Source organism: Belonocnema kinseyi, chromosome 4 (assembly GCF_010883055.1).
Source record: "Belonocnema kinseyi isolate 2016_QV_RU_SX_M_011 chromosome 4, B_treatae_v1, whole genome shotgun sequence".
NCBI lineage: Eukaryota > Metazoa > Arthropoda > Insecta > Hymenoptera > Cynipidae > Belonocnema > Belonocnema kinseyi.
In genome coordinates, this window is record NC_046660.1 from 18,789,216 (window position 1) to 18,812,460 (window position 23,245).

General features: G+C 22.6%; 1 protein-coding gene across 10 annotated transcripts in view; it reads left to right on the top strand.

Moving 5' to 3' along the window:
- The window catches only part of LOC117170680 (synaptic functional regulator FMR1), a 96,604-nt gene that overhangs the window by 49,868 nt on the left and 23,491 nt on the right, over positions 1–23,245 (top strand). For 5 of the 10 annotated variants that reach the window (XM_033357625.1, XM_033357628.1, XM_033357627.1 and 2 more), the window contains 5 exons: positions 6,771–6,918; positions 11,812–11,949; positions 17,327–17,365; positions 20,869–21,012; positions 21,142–21,355. In XM_033357625.1, the coding sequence (XP_033213516.1) occupies positions 6,771–6,918; positions 11,812–11,949; positions 17,327–17,365; positions 20,869–21,012; positions 21,142–21,355 (683 nt within the window). The remainder of the gene's footprint in view (positions 1–6,770; positions 6,919–11,811; positions 11,950–17,326; positions 17,366–20,868; positions 21,013–21,141; positions 21,356–23,245) is intronic. The other 5 variants (XM_033357626.1, XM_033357630.1, XM_033357631.1 and 2 more) reach the window with 1 other exon arrangement.

Consider the following 23,245-nt stretch of genomic DNA (forward strand, 5'->3'; position numbering starts at 1 on the left):
GATAAAATGTTCTTCTTATTAATTGATTTGTCTTTTATTTTTATTTATTTTTTCAATTGCTCCATACTGAACATAAGAGTTTTAGTTACGAATTTTATTATGTAATTGCAAATTCAGAATTTTTGTTTGAAAAGTTGTACTTTTTATTTTAAATATCTATTCATTTAAAATTCATCTTTTTTGCTAAAAAATTCATCTAGTTGCTTGGGTATTCAACTACTTCATTTAAATCTCGTTTTTTTGGTTGAAAAATTAATTTTTTTACTTGTAAATGTAATTTACATTTTTTTTAAATTGATCTTTTATAGTTAAGAATGCGACTTTATTGATAGAAAACAAAACTGTGGTGGAATTTTGGGTTGAAAGTTGAACTAATTTGTTAAAAATTATTTTTTTTTGTGAAGTTTTATCATTTTAATTGAAAATTTACCTCTAGCTAAAAATTAAATTAATTTGTTGAAATTTCGTCCTCTGGGTTGAAAATTGGTCTTTTTGATTAAATGTCGACCTACTTTGTCAAAAATTCACTTTCTTCGTTTCAGATTCACTATTGTAGTCGGAAATTCATCTTTGGTTCAAAATTCAGTTATTTAGTTAAACAATTTTATTTTGTCGAAAATTCAACTAGTACTAATTGTTTCAAAATTTTTCTATTCTGTTGAAATTTTGTCTTTTAATAGAAAATTTATTTTCTTGATTGAAAAATCGTCGTTTTGGTTAGGAATTCATCTTTATTGGTTGAAAGTTTGAAATATCTATTATTACATTATTCGTTGATAATTCATTCATCTTTTGTGGTAGAAAATTAAATTATTCGGTTAAAAGTTGAGCGATTTTTTAAATTAATTTTCTTAATTTAATTTAATTTTTTAATTTTTTAAATTTAAAATTTAAAAATTCAATTATTTTGGTTGAAAATTCATTTCGTTGGTTGGAAGTTTGATAACTTGATTAAAAACTTGTTAAAACATTAATTTTATTAAACTAAAAATGTATTGATTTTTTTTTTCTAATTGAAAATTTAACTACTTGGGTAAAAGTTGAAAAACTTGAGTGTTTGGTTCAAAATTCATCATTTTATTATTTTTATTTAAAATTCATTTTCAACCTGAAAATGTAATCTTAATTTTTTGTTGAAAATTTTACTTTTTAAGTTAAAGATTTGTCATTATTGTAAAAAAATTAATATTTTTAGCTTCCTTTTTTAATTCAAAACTGCAACTGTTTGGTTCAAAATAAACTTTTTTTTTCAAAATTGAAAATTTTTCGTTAGAAAATTAACTTCTGAGTTGAAAGTTATCTACTTTCTTAAATATTATTTCTTTGTTAAAGATTCACCATTTCAATTGAAAATTCATATATTTGGTGATAAAAAAAATTATTTGATTGAAAATTCGTCCTTTTGATAGAAAATGAATATTTGTCGGTTGCAAATTCAAATGTTTTATAAAAAAATTCTTGTGGGCTAAAAATTGATATTTTTTTGGTTAGAAATTCGTCTTTATTGCTAATACAATAATATTTTTGGTTTAAATTTCCTCTTTTCTGGTTAAAACGGAATCTAGTTGGTTAAAAATGGACTCTTTTTTTTTTAATTCATATTTTCAGGTTGAAGATGCAACTGTGAAAAAAAATTAATTTTGTTGGCTTGAAAATTCATTTTAAATTAAATTTTTTTTCTTCGTGTATGAAATTTTTTTTACCATTCGTCTTGTTGATTAGAAAGTTTAACTTCTGGGTTGAAATTTGAACTAATTTGTTAGAAATGATTTTTTTGTTGAAGATTCAGTATTTTAATTGGAAATTTATCTATTTAGTTGAAAATTCGTCTTTTTGTTAGAAAATTATTATTTGTGGTTTGCAAATTTACATTTTTTATGGAAAATTCGTTATATGGGTTGAAAAGTGCTCTTTTTTGCTAAAAGGTATTGAAAATGTATGTATTTTGTTGAAAATTGTTATTTTTTTAAATAGAAAATTCATAGTTTTTTTTGAGGAAATCATCTTTGTATTTGAAAATTCAAATATTTTCTTGAAAATTTAATATTTTTTGTTCCAAATTAAACTCTGGTTGAACATTTATTTTATTTTATTCTATTTAATTTTTCGCTAAGAATTATTTTTTTCTTGAAAAGTCAACTTATCGTTTTAAAAATTTAACTATTTTTGGTTGAAGTTTAAAAAATCTATCCTTTCTGGAAAACCCTGGAAATGGCAGGGAATTTTTTTTAAGTCAGGGTATTTTTTTTTAAAGTCGAAATTTCTTTGTGAGCGTGTTTAATTTTTCTTTAAATATTAATACGAAATAAGAAAAATTCTTCATTTGTGAAAGTAGCTTTCTATTACTGTATTTAACTATTTAGTTGAAATTTTTTGTTAAATGGTTTTTTTCAACCTGAAAATGTAACTATTCTATTTTTTGTTAAAAATTGATTTTTTTTAGTTAAAAATTCAAGTATGTCGTTGAAACTGCATGTATTTTTTTGAAAATTTACCAGTTTCTTTGCAAAAATTTCTCTGTTTTATTGACAGAAGAATCTTTTTTAGTTAAAAAGTCAACTCATGTTGAAAATGCCTCTTTTTTAATTGAATTAAAATGTTTTTGATTAAAAATTTAATATTTTTTAAATTGAAATATCAACTATTGCATTTTTTTCAAAATCCTTTTTTTTTAATGAACATTTACTTATTGGTTAAATGTTAAACTCTTTTGATAGAAATTATTTTTGTTTAAAGTTCATCATGTTAAATGAAAATTTATCTCTTTGGTTGAAAACTAAGATATTTTGTTGAAAATTCGTTTTTTTCGTAGCTGAAAATTAAATTTTATTAACTGAAAATGTAATTATTTCAGTTAAATACTGCTTCACTTTAATGAAAATTTCTCTGCATTGGTTGTGTTTTAATTTTCGTAACTAATATCTAGCTATATAATTTTTGTTTGACAATTTATCTTTTTTAGTTGAAAATTCATGTATTTTGTTAGCAATTCGTCTTTTTAGTGGAAATTAATCCTGTTGATTGAAAATTCATCTTTTTTGTTCAAAAATTAACTATACCAGTTGAAGACTTAACATTTTATTGGAAAATAAATCTTTTTTAGTTCAAAGTTCATCTATTTGGTTGAAAATTTGTTCTTTTTAGTTCAAAATGTGTCTTTTTCTATTTAAAAACCCAACTCTTCTTTTTTAAATTAATGTATTTTGTTGAGAAATCGTCGTTTTAAAGTAAAAAGTTAATGTTCTGATTTCAAAATGTCTCTTTTTCGATCAGCATTCAAGTATTCTTAAATTATACTTAAATTATAATTTATAAATTATACTTAAATATACTCTAAAATTGATCTTTTTTGTTGAAAACTCCACTATTCTAGTTGAACATTAATCTTTTTAGTCGAAAATTCATCACTTTGTTCAAAAATGTAACTATGCTTTTAAAAATTGTTTTGGTTTCTGTTAATTTTATTTTGTTTTTACTAAAAATGTAACTATTGCAATTGAATATTCTATTATTATATTTTTATATTTTTCTATATATATAAATTTTTTCATCATTTGGATTGAAAATTAAACTATTTTGTTAAAAATATGTTTTTTTGTTGTTGTTGAGAATTAATTTTTTCTTGTCTAAAAATGTAACTTCCATTTTTGATAAAAAATTGTTGTTTTAGTTCAAAATTCATGTTTTTCATTGAAAATTAAACTATTTTGTTCAAAATTCTTTTTTTTTCTACTCTGAAAATTAAACTATTCCATTTTTGATAAAAAATTGATTTTTTACTTCAAAATTCGTCACTTCGATTGAAAATTGAACTATTTTGTTAAAAATTCGTTTTGTGTTGAAAATTAATTTTTTCTTAGCTGAAAATTAAACTATTCTATTTTTGATCGAAACCTGACGTTTTAGTTCGAAATTCAACTATTCTTTCTCATTTTAGTTGAAAATTCATTACTTATTGAACATTGAACTATTCTGTTGAAAAATCGTATTTCTTTGTTGAAATTAAATTTTGGTATTAAAAATGTTATTATTTTCAGTGCAAAATTCAATTATTTCGTTAAAAATGCATGTATTTTGTTGCAATATTGTATTTTTTATAGAAAATTTATATTTTTGAATAAAAAATTAACTATTGTAACTGAGAATTAAACTGTTTCATTTTAGTTTAAAAACTGTAATTTTTTTAGTTAAAAATTCAACTATTCTGTTGAAAATTGATATTTTTTAGTACAAATTTAACTATTTAGTACCGGAATTAATTTTATCTAAATATGTACTGACTTTTAAGTATAAGAAGATAAAATACTATGAACAATTATACCTGGAAAAAACTTGAGATGCTTGGAAAAAAAACTGGAATTTTCAGCGAATTTTTTTTCTAGGATTTGAGTAGACAGCCTGATCTGCAGTTTTTACTATAATTCGTGAAAAGTATTTTTCTACTTTAAAAAAATGTACCTGAAAAAATGATTTTTTTTTGTGGTCCTGGATTGTTTTTTACAGAAGACTATACATCCTGTATTCCCTCAGAATATATTTTAAATTTTCTGTATTACTTCTGTAAATGTGTTGCAGAATATTCAACTTCATGAATGACAATCACAGTCAAAATATGTATTTCAGTTTCTTACAGCTCTCATCAGGTATTTTCATCCGCACAAAATCGAAACTAATAAGTGTAAATTAATCTTTTTAAATATGAATTTTGATTTAATTAATTAGTTTTTATCAATATCAAAATGCTTTGCTTTTGCTTGAATAAAGAAAATTTTCCCATTTATCAATTGCATGTGCAGTATTTTTCAGTTAAAAGTCATTGTTTATTATTAAATAAATTGTGTATGGAAGTTGCATGGAAGTATTATTTTTGAAGTTCCAAAGTTTAAAGGTCCAAAGTTGTCAAAGAGGAAATAAAGAAAATATTTTCTTTAAAAATTTTGTTCTTAAAAATATAGAATTATCTTTCGTCTTGTTTTTTTATTTGAAAATAGTTATAAAATTTTTCAAGTTTCAAGCCCTCTAGAACTGACAACTTTTTTTTTTATTGTAACTTTCCCATTTTATTGTAAAGTAATTTAATTTGAAAAATATGTTTAAAGATGAAAAACTTGAAAACTTTCGCTGGGCGGCCGCTGTGGAGCGGGAAACCGGGAATTTTTATGGATCGGTAAAAATCGAAAAATTATTGTATCATTGAGTTTACAATGCTTAATTTTTCAATCTTTTATTTTTAATTATTTTTAATTTACATATTTTGAAAATGCATTTTTAAAGATAAAGAAGGAAAATTTAACTTTGATAAATTGATCAACTAAATATAAATGAATAATAAAATGTTATTTCTAAGTAAATTTGTTGAATTTTGATGTTTAAATAATAGCTGAATAATTAGGTTTTTGAAGATTTCAAAAATAAAATTTTGAAGTTATTTAAGCATATTAAAAGATTTTATGATGATAACAAATTTTCTTTATATTCAGGGGAAAAATTTTTATGTTTTTTTATCTTGAAAAAGTAATTTTGACAGCATATTTAAAAAGATTTACAAACAAATTTTCCCGAATAGATAACAATTAAACCATTATTAATTTAGAAAAAATTTGAGTAAGTTCGGGAGATATTTAGAAGTTTTTAAAAGATTAAAAAATTTAATTTATCAAGGTTCCTAGGGCAATATGGTAAGCGCACACTTCAAAAGATTTCTAAAACTGTAATAAAATAATTGATAAAATTTTCAGAATTTTTTTATTTCGCAGGATATGTTAAGTTGTAGGAAAAAATCGAATAATTTTAAAACGTATTTACAAGTTTTGGAAAGATTACAAAAAATGTTAAATTAAATGTAGATTTTCAGATTTCGAACAATAAATTAAAAAACTTTTTAAGAATTTCGAAAGTTTTAAACAAAAAATGTTAATTTATCAAGATTCCTAGTAAAATTGAAAATAATTTTTTACTAAAAAATTTATTTTTAAGAGAATCCAAAAGATTTCCAAATACTCCGTAGAATTTTTTTAATTTTGCAAGATTTATTGAAATTTATAGAAAAAATTCTATTAATTTTAAAAGATATTTAAAAATTTGAAAAGATTTTAAAACATGTAGATTTTTTCAGATTTCGAACAAAAAATTAAGTAGCCTTGTAAAAATTTTTGAAGGTTTCCAAAGACCTTTATTAATTTGTGACTATTTTATATCAAAATAATTTGACTTCAAATTTAAAAATTGTTCAGTTTCAAAAAATTATAATCTTTCAAATTTTAATGTTTCTAACTTAAAATTGGTCTGAGTGATGTTATTTTGAAAATCATTTTTACAAATATATTTAGAAGTTTTGAAAAAATTTGAAAATATTTTTTGTTTTGAAAAAGAAAAGAATTTTAAGAGAATATTTCAAAGCAGAAACAAATTTAGATTTATTGATTTGAAACTACTAAAAATAAAAATAATTTAACTTCTAATTTAAAAAAATGTTTATTTAAAAAAATAGTAATCGTTAAGTTTTTAATCTGATTCCTTAAACTGTAAAATTTATAAAAAATAAAAAGTTTTCTGTTTATGTGACTGAAATTTTTTGAAATTTTAATAAATTAAAAAATTTTAAATAACAGTTCAGTTTTTATAACTTCAAATGAAAAAAATTTAGCTTCAAAAGTTGAACGGGAATTTTTTTCTCAGTTAAAATAGCCACCCTGCTTTCAATTTCGGTGATGACTGTTAAAAATTGTTCTCTTCCTAATTTCAAGAAAAAAATATATTTGATTGTTCAGGTACACGGACGAGTTCAACGTTCGAGAAGATCTAATGGGTTTGGCTATTGGTGCTCACGGGGCAAATATCCAACAGGCCAGGAAAGTCGACGGAATTACTAATATAGAGTTGGAAGAAAATTCGTGCACATTTAAGATTTACGGAGAGGTAAGTAAAAGTCACTTTCAAGGCCTCGGACTCACACTATTGACAATATTTTACACTTTTTTCTTCGAGCGATCACACTACTTTGATACTATTCAACAAAAGATATGATTTTTCAACTAAAAAGATGAATTTTTAATAAAACAAAAAAGTTCTCAACCAAAAATATTAATTTTGAACCAGAAAGATTTATTCTCTACAAGCATAAAGGCGAATTTTTAACAAATCACATCAATTTTCAAATGAATTGTTTCAATAATGAATGTGATGTTAGTACAAATTTTATTTGAATAATTTCTAGTCTGTATTTTTTTTTTTTTAATCAATAAAAATCAATTTTTGTCATATTAAAGTGAATTAGCTCAATTTTTATCAAGGAGAATTAATTTTCAATAAAAAATCGAATTTTATACGAAAGAGTCTAATATTGTAGAAAATGGTTGGATTTTATACCAAATTGTTGAATTTTAAAGTGAAAAAGGCGAATTTTGTCGAATGGAGTTTAATTTTTAACCAAAAAATGTGAATATACAATAAAAAAGTTAATTTAAAAACATTCGATTCATTTTTTAACAAAATAGTTAAATTTACAGTTGAAAATGCATATTAGCAATAAAAAAAAACCGATTTTTGCACTGAATTTATGAATTTTCAATCAAGAAAATAAACTTTTAATAAAGTAGTTCATCTTTTAACTAAGAAATTTAATATTTTTATCTAAAAAGATGAATTTTTAACGAAATACTGGATTTTTAACAAAAAAGTGAACATTTTCTTGTACAAAATATCAATTTTTAATTGAAAATATTAATTTTCAACCACGAATGGAATATTTTTTTCTTGGGCAATTAATTTGCTACAAATTAGATAAATTGTCAAATAATAAAAATTAATTTTCAAAAAGTTGAATTTCCTACCAAATCGTTTATATATCTATCAGATTATTGAATATTCAAGCCAAAGAAGGAGTTTTCTACAAAACAGTTGAATTTTCAACAAAAAATTAATTCACAATCTAGTAGTTGAATTGTCAACAAAAAAAGACGAATTTTAAACCAAAATTTTTTCCAAAATTTTGTAATTTTTTAGCCAAAATTAAAATCTCTTTTCGTTGAAATATCAAATGCTCCCTGTTTCATGAAGAAATCAACTTTTTTTTTATTAAAACTGTAACTGATTAGCTGAAAATTAATCGGCTTTGTTCAAAATTCATCTCATAGGTTGATATTTTTTTCGGAAATTAATTTTAATTATCTTACATGTTAATTACATCAGATAAATTTTCAACACATAAGATTAATTTTTTACCTAAAAAATAGCTGAATCTTTAAATTAAAAAATGTCCATTTTGATCCTAAAATGGAGTAGTTAAATTTTCATTTAAAAGAATTAAAGTTTTGAATCTTCAAACAAACATTTTTAAACTAAAAAGGATAAATCTGTTAATTTTTAACCAAGCAGTTAAATTTTGAACAAAATATTTTCAATTTTCAGTTAAAAACTTAATTTTTAACCAATAAAAAAATCCGAATTTGTCACTAAAATTATGAATTTTCAACCAAAAAATTGATTTTGTACCAAAAAAGACGAATTCAAAAAAAAAACGACGTAAATTTTCAACCAAATTGTTAAATTTTCCAGCTAAAAATATCAATGGTCTAAGAAACAGTTGAATTTTTGACTAAAAAATTAATTTTTGGCAAAAATCAGTTAAGACTTTTAAAAAAATTGAATTTGAAATAAAAGACTTGAATTCTCAACTAAAATAGGATTATGTTCAACCGAACAGTTGCATTTTAACAAACAAACAAATTATTTTCTACCAAAGAGGAAGAATTTTCAACACAATTGTTGAATTTTCGACAAAAAATCTATTAGTTAATATTTCCACCGAAAAATTTGGAATTTAAAATAAAAAACAGTTCATTAAAAAAACATAGCCAATAAAAACGAATTGTCAACAAAATACTTCTCTTAACTAAACGAAAATTATTTTAAGCGGAACAGTTGCCTTTTTAAAGAAAAAATTCGTTTTCTATCAAAACAGACCAATTTTCAACAAAATGCATCAATTTTGAAGCAAATTATTGAATTTTCAACCAAAACAAAACTCGTTAGTAAATAAAAATAAAAATTTTAGTTAAATTTCTGCATTTTCAAGCTAAAAAGACGAATTTTCAACAAATTAGTGGAATTTTTAACCAAATGATTGAATTTTAAACAACAAAATGTGAATTCTTAACCAAAAAGTTAATAGTACACTTTTCTAGAGACAAGAATGAAAATTCAAACAAAAATAGTTCAATTTTCTTATTGGATTTTATTACTTTAGTTCGCATTTGAGTGAAAAATCGAAATTTTATTATTATTTTGTACATAGGCAGAATAATAACATTTTATATAAACATTGAAGCTCATTTTTTATACTTTAAAAATATCAGGTTGAAAAACTGGAAATTTTGGTTCAAACTAGTTATTTTCCGAATGCCAGGGTGGCCGCTGGACCGGGAAACGGGGAATTTTTTGAGACCGGGAAATGACAGTGATTTTTTTTTTACCGGGAATTTTACAAATTTGTAAAAGAAAAATCTGTCCAGGTTCGATTTCAACAGTTTTTAAATAATTAGTTTAATTGTCATATTTTTCAATTATGCTATTATTTAGCTTACAATGCGTAATTAATTTTTTACTTTACCAATTTTCAATTTAAAATTTTTATTTTTAAACTTACATTTTTAATTTAAAGAATTTTTACATGCTTTTTTAAAGACTTGAACAAATAAAAAATAAAAGCCTTCGATGTTAAAAATTTTGGATAAAAAACATTTTTATTTAATAAATAAATAATTTTTTTTAGATTTATCTCTACTTTTTAAGTAATAAAAGGTTTAAAAAAATGATTTGACAAATAGATTGAAAGTTTATAAATCATTTTCAACTTAAAAATAACTTCATAATAATATATTCCTAATTAAAGGATTTTATTAAATTTAGAATGCTGTTTTAGTTTAAAATATTCCATTTTTAACCCATTCAATTTGAAATTTTTAATTAAAATAAAAGATTAATTATTGATTATTTAGCAATATTTGAATTCTGATTTAAGACAAGTAAATTGAAACCAAATATTTACAAGTAAAGAATCTTTAACTGAATTGTTTGACATAGAAAGCCTGGAATCGTTAAAATTTCGAAGAGTTTTGAAACTTTGAACGTTACAATTTTAATTATTGTATTTGAAACATGCTTAATTTGTAAGTGAAATTTTTTAATTTTGATGTATAATTTAGAAACGAACGTCTGTAGAAAAAATTCTAGTAATTTTAACCCATTAACAATCCATTAACGAACAAAAAAATAAATAGTTCAAAAGTACTGTTCCTTATGTTTTTGGGTCTAAATTCGAATCCGGGGTCAAAATTCGAATATTTTGACTTCAAAATTAAATGTGGCGGTTTTTGTATACAAAAATGGTGAAAAACGTTTGATTTTTTTTTAAATAATTTTTTTCAGACATAAAACGCTTTAATATCTTAAAATTTCTTCAATCATCGGTGCACAAAATTCTTGAACTTTAACAGAAAATTTTTTTTATATATGTTTTTTCTTCCAAAATGGAGGACAAAATGCAAAAGTGTTCCAAAAACTGGTTTTTTCCATCATAGAGCACTATGAAATTTTTTCAGATATTTTAGAAAAAATGTTTCATTTGTCAAAAAATCAAAAATTTGAAATTTGCTAACAAATTTTTGAAAAAATCTGAAATGAAAAATTATTTTTAATTTGCCTAGGAATTTTAAGAAAATGCTTTTATTCTTTTGAAGCCTTTAACAACTCTTGAAAAGAATGTAAATTTTTTGTTTAAAATCTGCGAAAATCTACATTTTGTTTTATATTAGGCTATCATTTCAAGTTTTACATTGGGTTTAAATCTTTTCAACACTTCTACATGTCTCTTAAAGTTACTCAAATTTCGCCTACAAATAAAAAATGTTCAATTTTTATTTATACATCCGAATTGTAAAGAAATTATCTAAAATTTTCAGGATTTTCTGAAAATTTTAGAATTATTTAATTAATTTTTACAGCTATTTAGAAGATCTGAAAAAATTTACAAAATAATTTTAAATTTAAAACAAATTCTAGTTTTTTCAAGATTTTGAACAAAAATGTTGAAGCTTTCCAAGGATGTTTAAACTATTTAAAAAGAAAATAATTGAATTTCTAATTTAAGAAGTGTTCAGTTAAATTTTTTTCAATATTTGATGTTTCTAGCTTGAAATTCCTTAAAATTATATAATTTAAAAAATTTTTAAAGTTCATTGATTGATTTTTTAATTTAGAGCATTGAAAGTGATAACGTGGATTTATATTTTTTTATATTGAAAAATTTTAGTACCTTTAATTTTACACACTTAAATTATTGAGCATTTGAATATTAAAATTTTTAAATTAAAAAATTTTTAATTTCAATTTTAAAAGTTCAAAATTTAACAGTTCCACTTTGAGTGCTTTCATTTAAAGCTCAGTTTTTATTAATTTAAGTGGAAAGTTTTTTAGCTTTAGTGTTCAATTTTTTAAATTTCATTGACCGTGAAAAATGTTTTTGCGAACTGGGAAATGATCGGGAATTTATTTCATCGATAAAAATGGCCACTCTGAATGCGTACTTTATGATTTCGGAATGCAAACTTATAAATTCCGACTACAAATAAGTTTAATACTTGAAAAATATTATGACATTATTTTCACACCATTTTTTTGGATTTATGAATTTATTTAAACTGTTTTTTATCTCTGCAGTGAGTCCGAGAGCAGATTTTTCCAAAGATACTTTTTTTTTTTTTTTTTAAATCGTGTGCAGTTTTGTGCAATAAAAATGATTTTGTTTTGCAGACGCACGAAGCTGTGAAGAAAGCGCGTTCAATGTTAGAATACAGCGAAGAATCAATTCAAGTACCTCGGGTCCTCGTTGGGAAAGTGATTGGAAAGAATGGGCGTATTATTCAGGAAATTGTCGATAAAAGTGGCGTGGTAAGTACAATTCTCAAGTCTTTAATTTTTCGTATTTTTCAGTTCTTTTTTCAAAAATTTTAACAGAGATTTATGGTTTTGCAAAGAAAGAAAGAGAGAAAAAAAATTATTAATATATTCGATAATTCGGAATTAACATGCCTACGTTATTAAAATTTACCGTAAACTAACAAAATTAAAATATTTTGTTTTAACTTTTTTTCTTTTATTTCTGCTGCTGAAAAATAATATAACATGGCTTATTCATTTTTCATCATTTGGAAAATGTTCGACGTATGAAATTCCTTAACTGCATTTTCTAAAGTTCATCGAATTTATTTTTATCAGTTGTGTAGGGTGGCAATGAAAAACTTAATTATTATTTTTTTTTATCTGGGCAGCCCTTCAAATTTTTACTTTAAGCAAATTAATCAAGACGTGCTTTAAAAAATTAAAAGCTCTAAACTATCTCTCAAGCCATTTTTATTTTTTTTTTATTTAATTGTAGGGAATGTTACCCCGGAAAAAAGTAATTTATTAAAATTTAACAATTTTTCAAAAATTGGTAAGAAATTATAATAAGAAAAAAATCAGTTACTAACTTTTTCCAGCAATTTTTAATTGTAGAACCTAAATTTACCTGAATTTTTTGTGTACTTTTTTTTTATATCTCTATTTGAAAAGAGGCCGAAAATAATTTTATAAACAAAGCAAAAAATGAGGGACAACTTTTTGTGAAAAAAGTATAATTTTAAGGGGTTATTTTTTATGAAAAAGCTTTAACACTCACGAAAATTAATTATTTTAACAATAGCTTTTGTAAATTAATTTGTTCTTACTGTCACTACTTACCAATTTAAAAAAAAATCTGTACATAGTTGTATCTGCTGTTTTCAAATTTGAAAATAAGTAAATAATCTTGAATTATAGATATTTGTTTACCAAAAATTTCTTTTCGAACCATTATTTTAACTATTTGAGTCATGGCAAAATTGACCATTTTTCAAAAATTGATAAGAAGCGATACTAAGAAAAAATTTGTTTAAAAAATGTTTTCTTTAACAAAAATGGTTTGAATGATTTCAGCGATAAAAAAATTTAATTGTAAAGTAGGAAACAGTAGAGTTGAATCATTTTTCAAAAAATGGTTGAAAAGCGATTGTATGACAAAAATCAATTGCATAGTTTTTTTTTCAATTTAAAAATTTGTTTATTAAAAATCATGTTTTTTTATTTGAAGTTACGTCATTCGTAATATTATTTTGATTTTTAAGAATAAATTATCGAAACATAAATTTATCGAAAACAGAAAAAATACAGGGTAACTTTTTTCAAGTACTTTTACTTAGTTGACAGTCAAACTTTTTTGTTAAAAATGAATTTTTTGTTGAAAATTCTTCTTTCTTTTTAATTAAGAGTTTTTTTTTCCTGGTTCAAAATTAATTTTCTTAACTGAAATGGCATTTTAGTTTAATCATTTTTTATCTCAAAATTGAAGTATTCAATTTTAGATTACAAACTCATGTATTTAATTGAAATTCGTGTTTTTGTTGTTAAAAATTTAACTATTTCGATTGAATATTCGTCGTTTTAATTGAAAACCCATCACTTTGGTTAGAAATTTGTTGTTTTTTGTTTTTAAAAAATTAATTTTCTGGTTTAAAATTTAATTAATCCATAATTTGTTGAAAGTTTATCTTTTTTAGTTGAAAATTCGACTATTTTGTTAAAACTTTGTCTTTTTTTGCTAGAAAATTAATGTCCATGTTTGAAAATTCATTCTTTCTAGTGAAAAATTCGAATAATTCGTTGAAAGTTAAACTCTTTTATTAGAAATTCATTTTTTGTGTGTCAAATTCAGCTATTTCTGTTGAAGATTCATCATTTTTAAGAAAAATTCTATTCTTTTTAATGATAATTAAATTTTTAAGTGAACATTGAACCAATCCAATCATTTTTCCAATAAAAATTCAATCATTTTTATTGAAAATTCATCTCATTGGTTGAAAATTGATCGTTTCTCCTGGAAATTTAATCTATTTTATTAAAAATTCAATATTTTTTGGCCGAAAATTAATCTTCTTGGTTGAAAATTCATGCGTTTGGTCGAAGAATTTTGCAATTGCGATTATAATAGTTTGATCACTTTAGTAGAAAATTCATGTGTTTGGTTTAAAATTCAACTGTTTGAAAATAATTATTTTTTACCTGAGAATTTAAATTCCGTCATTGGTTGAAAATTCTTCTTTTTTATTTAAAAATTCAGCTGTTTTATTAAAAATTAATCTTTTAAGCTGAAAATTCAACTTTTTTTTTGGTAGAAAAATCATCTTTTTGATTAAAATTTTAACTATTTGAATAAAAATTCAGTTATCTTGTTGAAAATACAATATTTTTACTTGAAAGGTTAGGTTTCAAAAAAATAAAAATATTTCCCTAAGTTTCTTGCGAAAATTGAAAACGATTTTTTTTTTTTTTTTGAAAAATTAATGTTGAGAGAATATTTAAAAAGATTTCAAAATTCTCAAGAATTAATTTAGAGCATTTTAAGGCATTTTCTTGTAATTGTGCCGCATTAAAAAAAAATCAGGAAAAGTTCGGGTAATTTAGAAACATTGAGAAGCTTTGTAAAAAATAATTACATTCTCTTATTTTTTAAATATTTTAAACAAAATGTAGATTTTTTCAGTATTCTGTAATAAAATTCTAAAGGTAGTTAAGAATTTTGAAAGGTTTTAAGATATTAAAAAAGTGTTCTTGATTCTTAATAGTATTAATTTTTTAAAATATACATTTTTTTAACTGAAAATTAAACTTCTCCATCTTTAGTTGAAAATGTATCAGTTTTTATATAAAAACTCTTATTTTTTGTTCGGAATTCAACTCTGCTTAAAAATTCATTTATCTTTTTGAAAATATGCAGTATTTTTACATAAAAAATTAGTTTTCATATTAAAATTCAGAAAAGATTCCCACGAAAATTGAAAATGATTTTTTATTTTGAAAAATTAATGTTAAGAGAATATTAAAAAATATTTGAAAAGGTTTTTCAAAATTGTTAAAAAAGAATGTGAAATATTACAAGAGATTTTTTTGATTCTCAAAATTAAAACATCACTTTCAATGAAAACTGAACCATTTTGTTAAAAATTTACTTTTTATCTAAAAATTAAACTATTTGTTTAAAAATTGATATTTTTAATTGAAAATTCAACTGTTTGGTTAAAAATTCACATATTTGGTTGAAAATGCAATATTTTCACTTAAAAGTTAGATTTCAAAAGAATGAAAACATTTTTTAAATAATTGCACGAAAATAGAAAATATTTTTTTATTATGAAAAATTAAAGTTAAGAGAATATTTAAAAATATTTTCAAAGATTTCTAAAATTGTTAAAATAGAATCTAGAAAATTTTAAGGCAATTTACTATTCATTTTGCAGGATTAAAAAACAAATAGGAAAAGTTCGAATCATTTTGAAATATTTAGTAGTTTTGTAAAAAATTAAAAAATAATTAAATTTTTTAAAGATTTCAACAAATTTTAAACAAAATGTAGATTTTTGAGTATTTTGAAATAAAATTTTAAAGTTATTTAGAAATTTTGAAAGGCTTTCAGATAATTAAAAAGTTTTCTTGATTTTCAAAATTTAAATTTTGAAAAACTTTTAAATCGTTGAATTTGTAATGTTTATAACTTAAATTTAATTGAAATCATGTAATTTTCATCAATTTAGTTGAAAACTCATTACTTTGATTAAAAAGTGAACTATTTTATTTAAAAAAATTTTTTGGTTGAAAATAAATGTTTTTAACTAAAAATTTGACTATTCCATCTTTGATAGAAACTTTATATTTTTTATCTCAAAATTAAACTATTTATTTAAAAATTAATCTTTTTAATTGAAAGTTTAACTATTTGTTTAAAAATTCACATATCTTGTTGAAAATGCAATATTTTTACTTAAAAAGTTAGGTTTAAAAAGATAAAAACTTTTTTTCTAAGATTCGTACGAAAATGAAAAATTATTATTTATTAGAAAAAAATTAACGCTAACAGAATATTTAAAAAATTAAAACTATTTTTAATTTGTCAAAAAAGAATCTAGCAAATTTTCAGGTCATTTATTAATAATTTTGCAGGATATAAAAAATAAAAATTAGGAAAAGTTCGAATCATTTTGAAACATTTAAAAGTTTTGTAAAAAATTTAAAAATAATTACATTTTTTTAAGATTTCAAAACATTAAAAAAAATGTATATTTTTGATTATTTTGAAATAGAATTTTAAAATTATTATAGAATTTTAAAAGGCTTTGTGATAATTAAAAAAGTTTTCTTGATTTTAAAAAGTAGAAATTTAAAAAACTTTTAAATCGTTTAATTTTTAGTGTTTACAACTTAAATTTCATTAAAATCATTTGCCAAAAGTCAGATATCTGAAAAAATAGTTTTTCTATAATTTTAAGAATTAAAATATTATAACTAATGCAATTAAAAATGAAAAACAGTATTTTTTTCATAAAAAATGTTAAAATTTACAACAACAAAAATATTAATTTTATCCATTTTTTTGCAATTGAATTTTTTCTGACCGTCGTTTCTTATCAATTTTTGAAAAATTATTGCATTTTAATAAATGACGGCTTATTTTTTCCGTGGAAAAATTCTCTGCAACTCTACTGTTTCCAGTTTTGAAAATAAAATTTTCTATAGCTGAAATCGTTAAAACAATTTTTTTTCAAAGAAATTTTTATTTAACAAAAAAGTTTTTAAACAAATAAGTATATATTAAAATTATTTAGTTATTTAAAAAATTGGAAAAATTTGATTTGTAGCGAATTTTTTTCCGAAAAAAAATAAGACGTAATTTATTAAAATTCAGTCATTTTTCAAAAATTGGTAAGAAGCGAAGATAAAAAAAAATTTAATTGCAAAAAACTTGGTTAAAATTAATATTTTTTATGTGAAATAACATCAGTTATGATGTTTTAATTCTTAAAATCATAAAAAAAATATTTTTTTCAGATATCTGACTTTGTGGCATAGTTAAAAAGTTCTTTTACCAAAAAAAAACTAAATGCAAGTTTTCATTTTTTTTTCTTTTTACTAAAAGTAAAAATTTGAAGGTGTGGCCCGAATTAAAATCAAATTTGCGTTGTTTTTTTTTTTTTTTTCTTTTCATTGTCACCCTATTGTAGAGCCATGTTTGTCATTTTAGGAAAATTGTTTGTTGGCTTTATAAATTCGTATTCGAAAAGTAAAAAGGAAAAAAAGGCGGCCTTGATCAATTGTATATTTTTTTTGTTATTTTAAAGAAATTGAATGTTACGAGTGGAAGTTAAAATCTTAGGGGGTTATTTTGTGTGTGATATACTTCATTCTTTGTTCTCGGTAGATAACATCTGGCTCGAATGGGAATGTACATACTGATAGAGTAAGTATATTACCTAAATACTCTATGTGCCATAATTTCATGAGTATTGGCTAAAGCACAGAACGAAACTTAAGACTCAAGAATCAGACTGAATTAGTAGAAAGCTTTGACGACAGACATTTGTTTGTTGAATTGTTGTTTGTTTGGATTGTTGAAAATTTAATGCTCCCGTGATCGACAAAAAAGACAGAGAGAGAGAGAGAGAGACAGAGAAAAAGGAGTCTTTGTAAAAAAAACAAAAAAAAAACAAAACAAAACAAAAACGAGAGTATTGCCTGCATCTTCAATCTTACGTTTTTTTATCTGCTTTAGTCTCATCATCTGTTTAGTACACTGAAACTTAAGTCAAGCTTGATGGTAATATCACATAACCACTCGGGCCAGCTTTAATGATGATTTATTATAAAACACCTCGTTGGAAAAGTAAAAAATTTGATTAATCAGTTTTTCCAACTGATGAGACATTTATTTAGGTAATAAAGAAATTATAAACATATCACAGTTTTCTTTGATTCAATTGCGTCCATGTTCGAAATTTTGTTGTATCACAGTGGGAAAAAAAAAGAAAGAAAAAAAATATTATGTCACAGTGCCTGATTCACTTGGATTGTTTATATTTATATCATGAATTTTATTTGAAAAGCTCCCGTTGGTTCTCTTCATATTTTCATCTTAAAGAAATTGAGTTTGGTTTAAGTAGGAATTGATACTATTTTCTCTCTCGACCAAATGGCATCAATTCCTGCAGGATTTTATTTTTACGAAATAGAATAGAATGTTTTTATTTATTTATTTTTGTTAATAATAATATTGTGAAATTACTAATTACAGGGTGTCTACCCTATCTGGAAAACCTGGAATTGCTCAGGGAATTTTTTCGCGGGCGTGTTTAATTTTGTTGTTTAAATTGTAATCTAAAATTAAATAATAATGATTCTTCATTTGTAAAAGTAGCTTTAAATTTTTATATTTACTATTTTTTTTTTGAAAATTCTTTTTTTTTTTTCATCATTTTTTTTTAACTAAAAATGTAATCATTTTATTTTTGGTTGAAAATTGACCGTTATTAGTTGAAAATTCAAGTATTTCGTTGAGCAACATTTTGAATCTCTTGACAGAAAAATCTTGCCTAATTAAAAATTCAACTTATATTGAAAAATCGTCTTTTTTGGTTGGATTCAGCAGTTTTTTTATTAAAAATTTAAATATTTTTTGTTCAATGTATCAACTGCTATATTTCTCTGTTCAGAATTTATCTTGTTTGGAATGGAAATTCAATTACTTGGTTAAAAGATTAATTCATTTGTTAAAAATTAATTTTTTTAGTTGAAGGCTTATCATTTTAACTAAAAAAATTTTTAACTGAAAATTTAACTATACAGTTGTAACTTAAAATATTTGGTTAAACATTCTTTTTATTACAAATTTGTAATGAAAATTAATTTATTCAACTGAAAATGTAAATAAGTATTTCAATGGAATATTTCATCAATTTAATTGAAAATTCATCTCTGGCTAAACATTCATTTTTTTTATCTGAAAATTTTACGATTCAATTTAAAGGGAACAATGTTTTTTTTTTTGCTTCAATAAAAATTCAAATATTCCAGTTAAATGTTCATAATTTTATTTGAATATGTATGTTTTTTTTTTGTTGAAAAATCCACCATGTCAGTTAAAGATTTTTCATTTTAATTGTAAACTCATCGCTTTGTTTAAAAATAGGACTTTTTAAAAATTAATTATCTTGTTTGAAATTTGAACTTTCGTTAAACGTTAATTCTTTTAACTTAAAGTTTAAGCGTCCAATTTCTAGTTAAAAATTCATCTCCTTTAGTTGAAAATTTGTCTTTTTGGTAGAAATGAATCTTTTTGTTTGAAAAATTATTTTATCTAATCTCCAGTCAAAGATTCGTCAATTTAGTTTGAAAATTCGTCACTTTGATTTAAGATTTTACTATTTTGTTGCAAATTCTTCCTTTTTTTTGGTTAAAAATAATTTTGTTACTTGAAAATTTATCTTATTCTATTTATTGTTAAAACTGCATCTTTTTTTTTGTTCTGAATTCTACTATTTCGTTGAAAATTCATGTATTTTATTGAATAATGGTCTTTTTTGCTAGAAAATAAATTTTCTTCTTTGAAAATTCAAGTATTTTTGTTAACTTTTCATAAACTTTCATAAATTATTTTGTTGAAAATGAATGTTTTTAGTATAAAATTTATCTATTGCAGTTGAAGATTCATAATTTTAATTGAAAATTCATCACTTTGGTTGCAAACTGGTTGTTATTTTTGGTGAAAAATTAATTATTGTAACTGAAAATTTAACTATTCAATTTTTGGTTTGAAAAGTGATATTTTTTAGTTCAAAATTCAAATATTTGGTTGAAAATTGATTTTTTCTGAGTTGAAATTCATCGATTTGATACCTTAGATACATTCAAGAAATTAATTTTTTTTTAGTATTATTTATTTAATTAATCGATGATGCAAATATATTTTAGAATATCTTGTGATATAAGTTATCAAAGCTTTCTAAATTAAACATGTTAATTGAATTCTGAGAAACTGAAAGAAAACAAACATTATTGTTAATAAAATCGCAAAACTGTGTACAAATTTCGAGTTCATTATTTGAAATAATGCGAAATATTTGTATGGTTCCGTACTGTGAAAAATTTTATCTGGAAAAAAACCTGAAATTTTCAGGGAATTTTCGTCCAGAATTTGAGTAGACACCCTGAATGAATTCATTTTAACTGTTTTTGATTTTGCTTCTAGTTTTTGTATCATTGACATTTCAAGTTATCGGATATTTTTTTCTGGTCATACGCCTTGATTTAAGAAGGATTAGAGAATGTTGAGGAAAATACGAAGGTGTTGAAATTTTATAAGGGTTTTGAATCCACAATGCTTTTCCTGAATAGCTACACGTATTTTTTTTAATATCAACACTAAGATTGTGTGATAACTGCATGTAAGTTTTGTTTCTGCTTAAGGGTGTTTTTTTTTTTGTTTGTTTATTTTTTGTTAACAATTTTCACAAAATTGGAATTTGCTTTTAACCAACTTTTTTGTTTTAATCGTATATAAATTGAATCCTTGATGATTGGAAAAGTTGAGGTACCAAAATCGAGTCAGAATATGACGATTTTAAAATTATGTTTACCTTTCAGCAACTACTCTGGAAAGTGTAATAATTCTAGAATAAATTTAAATTGCAATTGTATAAAAAATTGTAAGGCAGTCTATAGATTTGAAAAGAAAATTGATTTTTATTATCTTTATTTGAAATAATTCTTGAGATATAGTAAAGATTCAAATTCGAAGAAGCATAATTTGAAAAGTTCTGAAAGTAGTAATCTGATCAATTTATTTTAAAATAATATTTAATATAATTATATAATGTGGCTAGTTTTTTATTTATTTATTTATTTTTCAAATGAATAAAAAAAATGACAATTTTATTAATAACAAGTGCGATTGTTACTTTGTTTTAGGTAAGAGTTAAAATAGAAGGAGACAATGAACCTCAACCGACTATTCCACGAGAAGAGGGTCAGGTGCCCTTCGTTTTCGTGGGTACAGTTGAAAGCATCGCAAACGCAAAGGTTTTATTGGAATATCATTTAGCTCATTTAAAGGTAAGTTCTTGAGAACATTTTTCCTTCTGCAATTTTTTTTAATCCACTCGGATTATTTGTTTTTAATCATTTTTGTACTCTAAATATCAATCCTTTCCTTTTTCTTTTTCTTTTTTTTTTTTTTTTTAGGAAGTGGAACAACTTCGTCAAGAAAAGCTTGAAATCGACCAGCAACTCCGAAGTATGCATGGCGCTACAACAGGACCAATGCCCAATTTTCCTCCTGCGAGGCGAGGAATGTCCTCGGGACCTGAGGAGGGCGGTGGAGGACGTGGAGGTCGGGGCGGTCAAGGAGGCAGAGGGCGCGGAGGTAGGGGAAGAGCACCTCCTAGGCACAATACTGGTAATTTTTATTTGAAAAATTTTCGATTTTTATTTTTAACCGTATATTTTTAATTTAAAAAATTTTAAAGTGCAGTCTTGAAGATTTAAAAAATTAAAAGCGTTTGAAGTTGAAAGTTTTTGATAAAACAAAAAACAAAAAAAAAAAAAAAAACAGTTTTCCTTTATCAACTGTAAATATAAATAAATAAAATATTTTTAAAATGGATCTTTACTTTAAGTATTAAAAATTGAACAATAATTGATTTGATTAAACGATTCTAAATCGGTTCAAAGTTTAGGGTGGCCGCTGGACCGGGATTTTTACAAGTTTTTAGAAGAAAAACCTATCCACGTTCGATTACAATAGTTTTTAAATAATGAGTTGAATTTTTATGTTTTTCAATTATGCTATTATTTAGTTACAATGCGTAATTTAACATTTCTTTACTCTACCAATTTTTCATTAAAAATTTTTATTTTGAAGCTTACATTTTTAATTTTAAGAATTTTTAAATCAATTTTTAATTTAAAGAACAAATAAAAAATAAAAGCCTCTGATGTTAAAAATTTTGGATGGAAAACATTTTTATTTAATAAATAAATAATTTTTTAAAATTTATCTTCACTTTAAGTAATAAACAAATCTTTCTTCTTTAAACAAATGTTAACGTGTGACTGAAAGTTTATAAACTATTTTCAATTTAAAAATAACTTCATAACAATATATTCTTAATTAAAGGATTTTATTGAATTTAAAATATTGTTTCAGTCTAAAATATTCAATTTGTAACCCATTCAATTTTAAATTTATAATTAAAAAAAAAAGATTAATTATTGAATATTTAATAATATTTGAATTTTTTATTTAAGTCAAATTTAAACAAAATATCTAAAAGTAAGGGATCTTTAACTGAATTATTTGACATAGAAAACCTGGAATCGTTAAAAGTTCGAAGAGACTTTAAACGTTACAATTTTAATCGTTGCATTTGAAAATTTTTATAAAATTTGCAGAATTTTCTGAAAATTGTTGAAAAAACTCAATTAATTTTGACAGATATTTAGAAGTTCTGAAAAAGTTTCAAAAATAATTTTTAATTTAAAACAACTTCTAGATTTCTCAAGAATTTGAAATAAAATTTTGCAGCTTTCCAAGGATGTTTAAACTATTTAAAAAGAAAGTAATTGAATTTCTAATTTAAGAAGTGTTCAGTCAAAATTTTGTAAATTTTTCAATATTTAATGTTTCTAGCTTAAAATTCATTAAAATTATATAATTTTCAAAAAAATGTAAAGTTCATTGAATTTTTTTATAATATAGAGCATTGAAAATAATAACGTGGATTTATCATTTTTTAATTGAAAAATGTTAGTACCTTTAATTTTATATGCGTAAATTATTGAGCATTTGAATACAACATTTTGTGATTAAAAACTTTTAAATTTCAATTTTAAAAGTTCAAAATTTAACAGTTTCACTTTGAGTGCCGCCCTGAAAGTTTAAGAATTTAAGGACTGTAGTAACTATTTCAATTTGAAAGTCTTAGTCAAATAATGTTTCAGTCTAAATTATTCACTTTTTCACCCATTTAATTTGAAATTTTTTCATTGAGAAAAAGAACCATTATTTAATATTTGTAAGTGAAATTGTTAAATTTTGATGTTTAAATAATAACTTCCAGGGTCTTTTTTGACAATTTTGGAAATCTCTTAAAATCTTTTTAAATATTCTGTTAAAGTAATTTTTCAAATGGAAAAATCATTTTGAATCTATTTACAATTCTAAAATAACTTCAAAATAATATATTTATAATCAAAGGCATAATCAAATTCTTAATGAATTAAATTAAAAATATTATTTCAGTCTAAAATATTCCATTTTTAAACCATACAATATTTAGAAATTATC